The 13,335-nt window shown below is 37.9% G+C and overlaps 1 protein-coding gene across 2 annotated transcripts in view; it reads left to right on the forward strand.

Annotated features, from left to right (window-relative positions):
• Positions 1-890: 890 nt before the first annotated feature.
• SIRT1 (sirtuin 1) overlaps positions 891-13,335 on the forward strand; it is a 29,315-nt gene continuing 16,870 nt past the window's right edge. The window contains exons 1-4 of one of the 2 annotated variants that reach the window (XM_047702511.1): positions 891-1,414; positions 3,198-3,314; positions 6,404-6,645; positions 8,106-8,258. In XM_047702511.1, the coding sequence (XP_047558467.1) occupies positions 994-1,414; positions 3,198-3,314; positions 6,404-6,645; positions 8,106-8,258 (933 nt within the window). In that variant the 5' untranslated portion in view covers positions 891-993. Of the gene's footprint in view, positions 1,415-3,197; positions 3,315-6,403; positions 6,646-8,105; positions 8,259-13,335 lie in introns of those variants that run through there. The other variant, XM_047702512.1, reaches the window with a different exon arrangement.

A 13,335-nucleotide genomic window follows, 5' to 3' on the forward strand; every position in this document is an offset into this window, starting at 1 on the left:
TTTATTCATTTATTTATGGGACTGCTATTTTGAGCTACTAGGTACTCCTCACTTTACCTGTATCTCATTCAATTCTTACAACCCTAAAAACATGACCATTTTAGAGATGAGAATATTGCATTTAGAAAGGCTAAACTGCTCAAGCTTGCCGGCGAGAATCTCAAATCCCAGGCCAAAGTCAGAAGAAGTGTATATACGGGCGAAGTCAGGTTCATTCTGCTTCTTTGCATATCGCCCTCTTGACCCAATACACTCAGAGACACCTTTGGAGCCAAGGTGGGGCCAGAAAGCCGATAGGCTGATCTCCAACCCCGGTCAGAGTTTTTCAAGGCGGATACAGGCCTTTCAGGCTTCGACAATTTACACCACCCTGCAAGTAATGGGGGTGGGGAGCAGTCAGCTAGAAACTGGAGCACGAGGAAAAAGGAGCAAAGAGGAGCTGTCAGAACCGTCTGAAGAGGGTGAGGAGTGAACTGTGTCTTTTATCCTCTACTTATGCTGTTAACAAGACTATCCAGCGTTATTTTACGAACCTAATCCTTGGCCAGCTTCAGTCCTCATCGCCTCTCAGGAACTGTTTTAACCTCTTAGTTTAGATCTGGAAAAGACTAAGACAAGCAAGGTGTGCACTTCCGACTTAAGTGGAGACTCACAGTGTGAACCAAAACTTGAGCCATCCGGGCGACAGCGATTTGAGGCCAGTTTTGAAAAGAAGTTGGGGAAATGGGCGGGTTTGGCTGCTAGACGCGCCTGCCGCAGAGGGGTGGGGTCGCGTTTCCTCCCAGCCCACGCCGCCTCCGCCCGCCACGTGACCCGCCGTGTTGTGGTCCGGCCCGCGTGGGTGGCGGGAGCGGCGGGAGGGCGGGGGCGACGAGGGCCGGGTCACGTGACGGGGTTTAAATCTCCCGCAGCCGGAGCCGCGGGGGCGCCACTGCCGCGAGTCGAGCGGGAGCAGAGGAGGCGAGGAAGGAGGGCCAGAGAGGCAGTTGGAAGATGGCGGACGAGGCGGCGCTCGCCCTTCAGCCCGGCGGCTCCCCCTCGGCGGTGGCGGCCGAGAGGGAGGCCGCGTCGCCGCCCGTCGGGGAGCCACTTCGCAAGAGGCCACGGAAAGATTGTCCCGGCCTGGGGCGGAGCCCGGGCGAGCCCGGTGGGGCGGCCCCTGAACGTGAGGTGCTGGCGGCGACCGGGGGCTGCCCTGCGGCGGCCGCGGCTCTGTGGCGGGAGGCGGCGGCGTCGGCGGCGGCGGGCGGGGAGCGGGAGGCCCAGGCGGCGACGGCCGGAGAAGGAGACAATGGGCCGGGCCTACAGGGCCTATCCCGGGAGCCGCCGCCGGCCGACGACTTCTACGACGACGACGACGACGACGAGGGCGAAGAGGAGGAAGAGGCGGCGGCGGCGGCGATTGGGTACCGAGGTGCGCAGGGCGCGGGCGGCAGGGACTGCGCATCCCCTCCTCCCTCTCTTGGGGCCCCTTCTGGTATGGGGTTGGGGGGGTTCTTTGAGGCGGGCTGGGGGCTCAGGTCTGGTTCTGTGGCGTCCCTCTCCCCACCACTGGCCTCGACCGTGCACCTCTCCGGTTGATGGCCGGGCCGCTGGAGCGACTCGAGTACTCCCTCCCTCTGCTCCTTCTTTCCCTCCCTCCGCGGCCCGCCTGGGCGGCCTCGCGCTTTGCGCAGCCGCCGGGCGGCTAAGCTCCCGCAGTTGGTTTTAAAGTAAGTTTCCCTCTCCTCCTACTCTCTTTAGCATATTGCCTTTGTTTAACATCTTTCGCTTTTCCACACCCCTTACCTGCACTGTTAAATCTGCAACTTTTGCTGGTCCTTTGCATCAACCTTAGTTATCTTTGCAAACTGACACACCTGTGCAGTTTTTTTTTTTTTTGAGGATCTTTATTTTTAAACTTGTTTTAAATTTTAGGGAGCAGAGCTGTTTCTAAAATCATAGTCTGCAAAATTTGAAAAGCATAGCTTTTTCTAAAACATATTACCGTTCTTTGGTGCAGTTAATGCTGGGTTTGGAGCATGATAGTACTTTAAGACTATTTAATATAAGTAGTACTTTTTCCCCTGATTATATACTTAGAATTTTTTAGATTAGGTGTAATTTTGTATGTTCACGTATATCTGTAACCCCGAAATATGAGTTGACATTTTTCTGGTATGCTAAAACATGTGTTAGTTGTGTATGTCATGTCCTGTCATCTTTGAGGTTTTTCATATTTTCAATCTGAGGAGTTTCTGTCCTGGTTGGATGTTCGTCTTTATCAGTAAATCCAGTCAGCAGACCATTTGACTATACCTGTGCATTAAGGTCTAGATTAGTAAATCGACCCTTGATTTCAGTAAACAGTTTAATATGGGAAACCACGCAAATGTATCTTTGTATATCTAATATTATATGAGAAGGGCATAGTCATATTTAGGTTTGAATAACTTGTGAAGTTTTTGACAAGTGTCATGAATTCCTGTTTTGATCAATAAATTCAGTGTAACTAGAACTTTTGTGGGTTTTTAAAAATTAATTAATTTCTTAAAGGATTTTATTTATTTATTTGACAGACAGAGATCACAAGTAGGCAGAGAGCCAGGCAGAGAGAGGGGAGGAAGCAGGCTCCCTGGTGAGCAGAGAGCCTGATGTGGGGCTGGATCCCAAGACTCTGGGATCATGACCTGAGCCGAAGGCAGAGGCTTTAACCCACTGAGTCACCCAGGCACCCCAAGAACTTTTGTGTTTTGATTAAGTATAATTATTTCTAGATTTTGATGAACTTAAAGTTTTAAGATTGTGCACAGAATCCGTAAAGATGTGTATATACTGCTCCTTTGAATGGTGCAGGCTGACCCAGGAGGCATTTTTTAACCTAGGCACTATGAATGAATGTTCAGTGGTTTATTCAGTCACTGCATCATAACTGTTACAGATCTTCATACATTTTATTTTATTTTTTTTTTAAAGATTTTATTTATTTATTTGACAGAGAGAAATCACAAGTAGGCAGAGAGGCAGGCAGAGAGAGAGGAGGAAGCAGGCTCCCTGCTGAGCAGAAAGCCCGATATGGGGCTTGAACCCAGGACCTGGGATCATGACCTGAGCCGAAGGCAGCGGCTTAACCCACTGAGCCACCCAGGTGCCCCTCTTCATACATTTTAGATGCTACTTGTTTCAGCAACCTCGAGTTACTTTGGGTTCTTTTGCAGATGACCTTCTGTTTGATGATGAAATAATCACCAATGGTTTTCATTCCTGTGAAAGTGATGAGGATGATAGAGCCTCACATGCAAGCTCTAGTGACTGGACTCCAAGGCCACGGATAGGTATGGTTTCAGAGCTTTAGAGAATGTACTCTTTGTGTATCTTTTAAAGTCAACGAAAAATAAAGTTTTCTGTACCCTTAAAACCTGGTGATGAAGTTTTTAGGTATTTCCTGAGATTTAGTGTCTGCTTATGTTTCCGGGGGAAAGTCTAGTGCTTTGTTCTGTTTTTGTTTTTAAACAGCTAAATAAGCCCATGAAAGCTGGCATCTGGTATTTCTCAGGTCCTTCACACTCCTCCAGTTCTTCACTTGTACCCCCTCTGTGTGGAGTGCTTTTTTTCCAGTTAAAGTATATTGCTCTTTCTCAATTCAAATCTGTCCTTTTTTCTTTTTTTTTCATTAATATTTACCACTTCTTAATAAGCTCTGTATCTAACTTTTTTGTTTTAGTTCCTATATGTAGAATATAAACTCCATGGGAGCAGGGATTTTTGACTGTATGATATAGCATTTTGTTGCTGTCTAGAAAAGTACCTGGCACACAGTTTGTGCTCAGTAAATGTTAAGTATGGATAAAATAGGAAGGTATTTTGACGTAGAGAACGCTATCAAGATTTTTTTGAAAAAAAAATTTTTTTTTTTTAGGATTGTATTTATTTACTTATTTATTTATTTGACAGAGATCACAAGTAGGCAAAGAGGCAGTTAGAGAGGGGGAAGCAGGCTCCCTGCTGAGCAGAGAGCCCGATACAGGGCTCAATCCCAGGACCCGAGCCCAAGCCGAAGGCAGAGGCCTAATCCACTGAGCCACCCAGGCGCCCCTACACTATCAGATTTTTATACCAAAATATAACATGACCATCTTAATGTGCTCTCAGTCTTTGAAAAAGTGCCTTGACTCTTTAAACAGTGGTATTTAGTTCCTCTTTAGTATCTGTAATATTCACTCTATTTTTGTTTTTTTTCAAACTAGAAAACTGATCTAAGAAATTTCAGGGTAAAAATTATTACTATCCAAAGCATCAATATTGTGTCATTTTGGGAGATTGGTTAAGATCGAATTGAAGATTATTACTGGAAAATTTTAAAGAGATTGTAATTACCTGTGGATTTCCTGTGGGCTTATGGGACTGGTGCCTTTCCTTTATTGATTTGTAGAACTCTTTTGTACATCTGTTATTAATCACTGTGTATTCTTCTAGATCTTAGCCATAGACATTTAATCCTGGTAGGTTTTTTTTTCTTAATTTTATTCAGTATTGTCCTAGAGGTTCTAGCCACTATAATAGATAAGAAAAATAAAGGAGTCTGTATTAGAAAGACAGATAAAAGCTGTTACTATTTGCAGTAGACAAGATCATCTAAGTAAAAATTGGATGGAAATGTCAAAACTACCAGAATTAAATGATTAGACCGAAGTTATAGGATACGTGATCATATAAAACTCAACTGTATTTCTTTATATTAACAACAATCAGAATTTGAAATTTAAAAGTTGACATCATTGATCCTTTTATCATCTAATGACATTCTTTTTCTCTTAAAAGATCATTTAAAAAAAATCTATACTGTGTATAGGTTGACTTCAAAGGGGCAAAGGTGCATTGGAGATGATTATAGTATTTACGGTATAAGACATGATTTTAGGTTAAACCAGGATGATAGTGATAAAGAAATAGAGAAAAAGTTGTTTTAAAATTAAAATTTGAGGAAGAATTGGCAAATTTATTGTAAATGCCAGTCATCTCTTTTTATATCTTATAAATCTGTGATTTCTAATGTCTTCTTAATTTAGAAAGTTATTTTGGGTTGAAGAAGAGTGTATCCTTGACAAAGAGAAGATGTAACTGAATTTGTAGAGTAACACCAAAAGCTGTTAGAGAATCTTAAGATTTTTATCAAATGAAGATAGTGCTTTGATCAAGATTTATCATAGATGTATAACCTTTATATTTGTGTTAAGATAATTTTATAGTACGTCTTTCAAGAGATTTTTAAAAAGTGTAAGTGGCAATATTTCATTTTGTTGCCTCTGGGAATGAGACACACCCCCACCTATCAAGGCAGGGTCCTGAGGGTGGACTTAACAGCACCAATAAAAACATAGGTTTGGTTTGGTGGTTTTTTTAAAAAAAAAAAAAAAGGTAGTCAACTCTGACATTTTTTAAGTTTTAATTTGATTCTTAAAATACATAGTATTTTATAGATCAAGATACTTCAACTTTTTTAAATTTATAATTTAACATCTTTCTTTGCCTTCGAATGATGGTACTCATGATAAAAACAAACAAAAACATGAAAGAACTGGTGGAAGAAGCAGTTGCTTTGGAAACAGAATATTAAGAGTGTGGAATTTGGCGTGCAACTCTGGGTGTGCATTCTGGCTTTGCCACTTACTCACTGGGTAGTCTTGGGCAAACTATTTTACCTCTCTCAGTGTCAGTTTTCTTTCTTTCTTTCTTTCTTTTTTTTTTTTTTTAAGATTTTACTTATTTATTTGACAGACGAAGATCACAGGTAGGCAGAGAGGCAGGCAGAGAGAGAGAGAGAGGAGGAGGAGGCAGGCTCCCCGCTGAGCAGAGAGCCCATGTGGGGCTCCATCCCAGGACCCTGGGATCATGACCTGAGCCGAAGGCAGCGGCTTTAACCCACTGAGCCAACCAGGCGCCCCCGTGTCAGTTTTCTTACCTATTAAACATATGTTAAGGAAGACTTATGTGATTTAGTAACTGACAGTTCCTGACATTAAATAACTACTCAGTAAATGAAGGTAATTCTTATCAGCATTTGAATAATTCTGAAAGTTTTTTGACCCAAATCAGCTTAAAATACTAAATTTTTAAGTCTTACATGACAAATATTTATTTGAAAGAAAATAATGATCTGAGAGTGAATTTTGGTTTTATTCTTAGAAACAGGAAAAAAGAGTCTGGATTTAAGAGCTGTAAGAGCTGGCACATCTTTTAATTTGATCTCCTTAAATCTCATTGGGAGAGAGCACTAGCTCTAAAGAATAAATACCTTTTTGTTGCCTTTTTTTTTTTAATTTTGAAAAAAAACTTTGAAGTTGCTAATTCATTATTTTAGAAAATGAGATTTTTGAATTACTTGGAGGTGGATTAGATCTAATTCTTTTCCTTCTTGATGTAGGTCCATATACTTTTGTTCAGCAACATCTCATGATTGGCACAGATCCTCGAACAATTCTTAAAGATTTGCTACCAGAAACAATTCCTCCACCTGAATTGGATGATATGACACTGTGGCAGATTGTTATTAATATCCTTTCAGAACCACCAAAAAGAAAAAAAAGAAAAGATATTAATACAATTGAAGATGCTGTGAAATTACTGCAAGAGTGCAAAAAAATAATAGTTCTGACTGGAGCTGGGGTATGTAAGATGTATAAAAAACACTAGTAAAAGAGGGATGTGTGATTTTTCTTAGGCTTTTTTCAATTATAAGAAACATTTTTTTTGTGTAGAAGAATTATCTTAACATGATAATGGGAATTTGTATTTGGAAACTACTATATAAAAAAATGCTATAGCAGTTGTTAAACTGGTTCATTTCTTTAAAAACCTCCAACAGCCATAGAAAAGACTTGTTTGTTAATACTTAAGTGGAGTTAAGGCAGGGTTTTTACTTATTACTACTACACACAGCTCCTAAAGGAGAGGCAGGGAATACTTTTGTGTTGAAGTGTGTTAGCGTCTGTCTGATGGAAAAATTGGGTCTTTGTTCCATCTTTATGGGGAGATTAGGAACCTAATTGGTATTCATAAGTAAATAACTTAGTGTTGGGAAGGCAACAGGTTTCTACCTCCCCTTCATTTAAATTTTTTTTTTTTAAGATTTTTTTTTATTTATTAGACACAGAGAGAGAGATCACAGGTAGACAGAGAGATGGGCAGAGAGAGAGAGAGAGAGGGGGAAGCAGGCCCCTTGCTGAGCAGAGAGCCCGATGTGGGACTCGATCCCAGGACCCTGAGATCATGACCTGAGCCGAAGGCAGAGCCTTAACCCACTGAGCCACCCAGGCGCCCCCCCCTCATTTTAATTTAAGGAGATATGATTGTGGTGGCGTTAGCCCGACTTTGGGTTCACACTTAACGAGCTACCTAAGGCTGTTGTGTGTTGAGAACAGAATATGTTACATGACCTAGGGCAAGCAACTGTTGGAGTAAAATTCAGTCTTGCTTTTTGCCATTTTGAGTTAAGGCAGAGTGCTATTTAATCATAAATAATTATCAAGAATAGTTCTACTTTGTTCCCAGATGTGATTTAGACAAGCTTATTTTACTCTGAGGTTAGAGTGGAGTCAATTGACAAAATTGTGAAACAAAAAGTTAACTTTTGAAATTCCAATTTGGAATGTCAGTTAAGATTTAAAATATCATATGATAGAATTTTTAAAGAAAATACAGGAATTTAGTATTCTTGAAATAGAAGAACCCTGACCAGATGACAGTTTTTATTTTTTCAAATACCTGACTGTGATAGAAGATCATGCCTGCTTTGTAGTTAAAATAATTTGAAATGGTTTACTCTGTCCTCAAATTGCAGTTGCTTTATGTCTTTAAACATAAACCTTTAAGTTTAAAATTTAACCTGAAAAAAAGAATTATCCTGACTTAAAATTCCTTACCCCATTATGAATGAAAAATGTTATGGATTTCATTATACTGGTTTTCTTGTGTTTGTTTTATTTGAATTTGAAATTGTTCCCCAAAATAAATTTTAAATATTTTAAAAATATTTTTCAGCTCTTCCCTAATTATATGATGAACTAGCAATTATAAACGTAGAGATAGAAGATTTAATTATACAAATTATGCCATGCATATTTCAGGTTTCTGTTTCTTGTGGAATACCTGACTTCAGGTCAAGAGATGGTATTTATGCTCGCCTTGCAATAGACTTCCCAGACCTTCCAGATCCTCAAGCAATGTTTGATATTGAATATTTCAGAAAAGATCCAAGACCATTCTTCAAGTTTGCAAAGGTACTATGAAGTTTTCTTGTTCTTTGACCTTCTCTCATGAAAATGTATTTTATTCACATTTAGGCTTCTTAAGTTTACCATTCATTGTCTATTAAATTGGGTCCTAGGACTGGTGTAGAGTAAGGTCACTGAAATAAAATCATTTCAGTCAGAATTTTCTTCTTCCCAGGAGGGGGGACTATCGTTTACTTTTCATTTTAAGATTGAGCTTATTTTTAAAGAGACTATTTCATATTTTTCAAGTTTGTGTTTTAGTAATGGACTTTACATTGTTCAGGCTAATTTTAGAGGTCAGTAGACCATATGAAAGTAAAATCACTGTTTTGATTTTTAATATTTTTTATGGGTCATAAAGATTGTAATCGCTTGTATTTTTTATAGTAGCCAGAGTTTAACATGTGAAGATGTGCCTCAAATGTCTGTTTTTAGGGATGAAGATTATTAGGTTGCATTTTAGTCAAGTTTGCTTTATTTTGCTCTAGAGTCTCTAGAGCTGCACTAATTCAGAATCCTTCATCTGCATGGGGCTGTTGAGTACTTAAGTGTACTGAGATGTGAAGTAAGTGTGGAAGATGTACCAGATTTTGGAAATATATGGAAAAAATAGAAAATAATATATATTTACATACACTGATTATATGTAGAAATAATAATGCTTTTGATATTGGGTCAAACATTATAATTTCATGTTTTTAATGTGGTTACTAGGAAATTTTAAACTTTATACGTGGCTCACATATTTCTAATGGGCAGCTCTCCTATAAAGTTTAAGTTTATTTTTTTTTATTTTTTTTTAAAAGATTTTATTTATTTATTTGAGAGAGAGACAGTGAGAGAGAGTATGAGCGAGGAGAAGGTCAGAGAGAGAAGCGGACTCCCCGCGGAGCCGGGAGCCCGATGCGGGACTCGATCCCGGGACTCCAGGATCATGACCTGAGCCGAAGGCAGTCGTCCAACCAACTGAGCCACCCAGGCGTCCCTAAAGTTTAAGTTTAAATTATACCATGTCCAGGAGATTTTAGTCATTAGAAAACTTTTATTTTTTTATTCTTTTTTTTTTTTAATTATTTTTAGGATTTTATTTATTTATTTGACAGACAGCACAAGTAGGCAGAGAGGCAGGCAGAGATAGAGGAGGAAGTAGGCTTCCCGCCAAGCAGAGAGCCCGATGTGGGGCTCGATCCCAGGACCCTGGGATCATGACCTGAGCCGAAGGCAGAGGCTTTAACCCACTGAGCCATCCAGGCACCCCTTATTTTTTTATTCTATAGTGGTTTTATGGAAAGAAATTGTAAAATTGTTATTGCTAAACTTCAGTATATTCGATAAGGGTCTTTTGTATTATTGACTCGTTTTTCATAAATCTAGAAATTAAATGAACCTGATTTTTAATTAAAGAGCACTACTTTCAGACTTTCAAGTACTATTTATATAACTCAGAAAAGGTCTAATATTCCACTGCTAGTGGTAGGTACTACATGATTTTTGAAGAAGTGAAGTATCATGTCACTTAATTATAGGTTTCTTGAGTTGGACTTAGACACTCACATTATAATAGCTCTAGTTATTAACAGAGATTAACACTTAGAGGGCCAGTAAGTAAATAGAAATTATCTTATATTTGATGATAAAAGTTGATTGACTGGTACATTTATATAATCCTCACTAGATTTTTGCTGTAAATTCTGTGTTCTGAGAAGAAACACGTTGCCCAAACTAACTTATCTTAAGTATATATTAAATTGCCTAGTAAAGTAGTAACCTGACACTTGGAAAAATGTGGTAACTGAGAATTGAAATAGCAAGGGTAAGAAACTTTAGTTGTCTGATGCACAGACTGGATACTCAGTTTGAGCTTAAACTAGCTTTGATAGGTAAGAATCTGTAGAAGCAATTCAGAATTACTCTGCTGAGGACAAATTTAGGAATTTTAAAAAATGAGCTTAACAGAAATCTAGACCATGCATAAGAGAAAATAAGTGAGTTATGGTAAAAATGGCAGCTGTTAATGTGTTATAATGTTTTTAATCACTTGTGTACATCTTTCATACCCCTGGGAGAAGAAAAGTTGAGGGGCAGCATTTTTTTCTTCTATAAAAGTTTTAAGATTTTATGTGTATTTTTTTAGTTAATAAAGTGAAAAAAACTAAGTTTAGTCATTTATAAAGTGCATCCTTTCTCAGTTTTGTTTATATAAATTTAATTCTGCATGATTGCTTTGAGTTTTCATTTAAGTTATGGTAAGAGCCAAATACATTAATCTTTGTAACTGCTACTCATATAGGATTGTTATACTTTAATTCTCACACTGCCTAAACAAATGTTTTTAGTTGCTGAAGTAGCACTTAAAATTGATAGTAATGGTAATAGACTGAGTTAATTTTGGTCTAAAAAATGAATAGGAAAAAGCTTAAGCAGGAAATAAGGACAAAGAATGAAAGATCTACAGAAATGGAGGGTGGGGAGGGTATGTAAAACTTACACAGTATTTTATTAGATTCTCAAAATATTACATAAATAAAATACTCATAACCTAAAATTTTTTATCAGTTTCTCTAACTGGCCAGAAAGTTCATAAAGATGGCTGATGATTTTAGTTTGTTATGAGAAAGTAAATTTAATATGCTACCATGAAAAAATATTACTGGTGAAATTTAGACATTTTGGAAGGAAGGAATTTCTACACATGTATTGAGGCAGTGATTATATGTAATTATTGAGAAGGAAACAGATTTCATTTAGATGGGAAATTCCAACTGGCTCAGTAGAGAAGTGTCTCAATCTGTTGACATTTTGGGGTGGATAATTATTTGCTGTCAGGAACTGTCCTATGCATTGTAGGCTGTCTAGAAGCAATCCATGGCTTTCTCCCACTAAATGCTATTAATAACACTCTCCCTCCCAGTCATGACAGTCAGAAAGCCTGCAGACATTACCAAATGTCCCCTGTAAAATTGCTCCCTGTTTGAGCACCATTGTATTACAGTGTGCCTACCTGTGGGTATCTCTTTGAATTCTTGTATATAAGAACAATTAAGCCCAACATTAAAGCTGTGTAGCAGTGTTCTGAACCATTATCCTTGTGCATAGTAAAGGTTTGGATTGATAATGAGTTGTGGTCATGGTTTTCAGGGGTCTAAAATAATTTACTGATAATTGTTTAAAAACGAGGGGTTATATTAAGAGTCAGGGTGAAACAGGATCTATAAATAACTTTCTGTTGCCAGAAAAGACTGTTCAGAGGGTGTAGATGCTATCCCATAGTGAATTCAGTGAATATCCTTTACCCTGAAGTGATTAAAAGTCATATAGTAGAGGGGGAAATATGAAGTGAATTTTTAGGAACTTAATTCCAAACATCTTTGTATATATTCAAAAAATGAACACTTTGTTAATGTGCAAACAGACCAGATTCTGTAGTTGGAAACTTAAACTCTTTAAAACCAGCTCATCACCTAGCATCAAAAAATGCAAGCCAAAAAAAAAAAAAAGCCAGAGTGCCATTCATCTGAAGATAATGTTAGTACTTATGTATATGTAGGTCACTTATGTATAAACGCACCTATAGTTTTATACCCGAATGTATTTTTAAAAATTTATTTATTGAATGCGTATTTTTGTTATAAAAATGAGCTGTTTTGTCTACTGCTTTGGATTTGTAGTCTTTTGCATTTAATAATTTTTTTCTTTCAGATATTTGAATACTTTCTAATGGTCATAATGTTCATCCACTGGTGTACTATAATTCCACAAGTGTACATTTTGGGTGTTTCCTATTTTTCTTTTATTGTAAATAGTGTTGCTGTGATTGTCCTTGGTATGTTTCCAGTGTTTTTAGGATAAATTGCTGAAACTGCAATTGCTGAAAGTCATGGTATGTTTTTTCTCACTGCTACCTGGAAAGGTGGAATAAAATATACTCCTATTAGAAGTGTATTAGAAGGCTGATTTAGCATGCCCCTGCCCCCTACATACCTAAGAAACCCTCCACAGTGCACTATTGGTATTAAAATACTTTAAAAAAAATCACATGCACATGTGTGTTTGTGTGTGTGTGTTGTATATGTGGTTTAAAAAATTCTAACTGTATAAGACATGTTATTAGTTGGCTTCCCCAATCAGTCTTCTCTACCTCCAGTCTCTTCAAAGTTACCATGGTAAGATGTTTTCTTGGGTATCCTTCCAGGAAAAAAAAGAGTAAACTTGGATGTGTATATAGAAGAGGGACATTGTTACAAGTTTTCAATATTTTAAAAATAATTACTAACAGAATCACACATCCTCTTCTCTACCTTGCTTTTTTTCCTACTTAATATTCTTGGATATAGTTTCATGATGGCACTTAACAAATATACATCATTTTTAAGAAAAGGCTGCATAGTATTATAATTGTACCACAATATATTTAACTAGTCTCCTATTAATGGATATCTAGAGTTGTTTTTAAGGCAATTAAAAATCTCAGTAGATAAAAATTAGCATCTTCTCATACTAGTGTTTTTGTTTATTAGTGTGGATGACTGCTTTTTACTCTTGGCCATGTGTATAACTTTGAATTGCCTATTTGTTCTTAGCTGTTTTTTTTCCATTGGGATGCTTTTCTTTCTCATACTGACTTGTGGAGACATCATGCATTCTTGAAGAGTGTTTTTAAGTTAGATAGTGATTGGAATTCAAGCTTGCAGCAGTCCCTTGAAGAGATGCAAAATACAGTACCTAGTAGTGGTGCTTATTAGCCTAAAAGAGAAATAGGAAGCTTGATGTTGAGGGATCAAAAATTGAAAAGGCAGCATGCATAGTGATTAAAAATCACACTTTGTTTTCAGAACTGGATTTGAATGACAGCTCTGCTACTTGTTCTTGTGACTTTTGGCAAGTTACTTCTGTGCTTTAGTTTGTTCATCTGCAAAATGGGGATATATATGTTCATAATAGAGTCAGCAAACCTTTTCAGTATAGGGCCAGATAGTAAATGTGATTTTCTTTGTGGACCATATAGGAACTCTGCCATATTTTGTTTGCCTTTCCAACTGTTAATTTTTTTTTTTTTTGAGGATTTTATTTATTTGTTTGTTGG

This window comes from Lutra lutra, chromosome 14 (assembly GCF_902655055.1).
Source record: "Lutra lutra chromosome 14, mLutLut1.2, whole genome shotgun sequence".
Taxonomy (NCBI): Eukaryota; Metazoa; Chordata; class Mammalia; order Carnivora; family Mustelidae; genus Lutra; species Lutra lutra.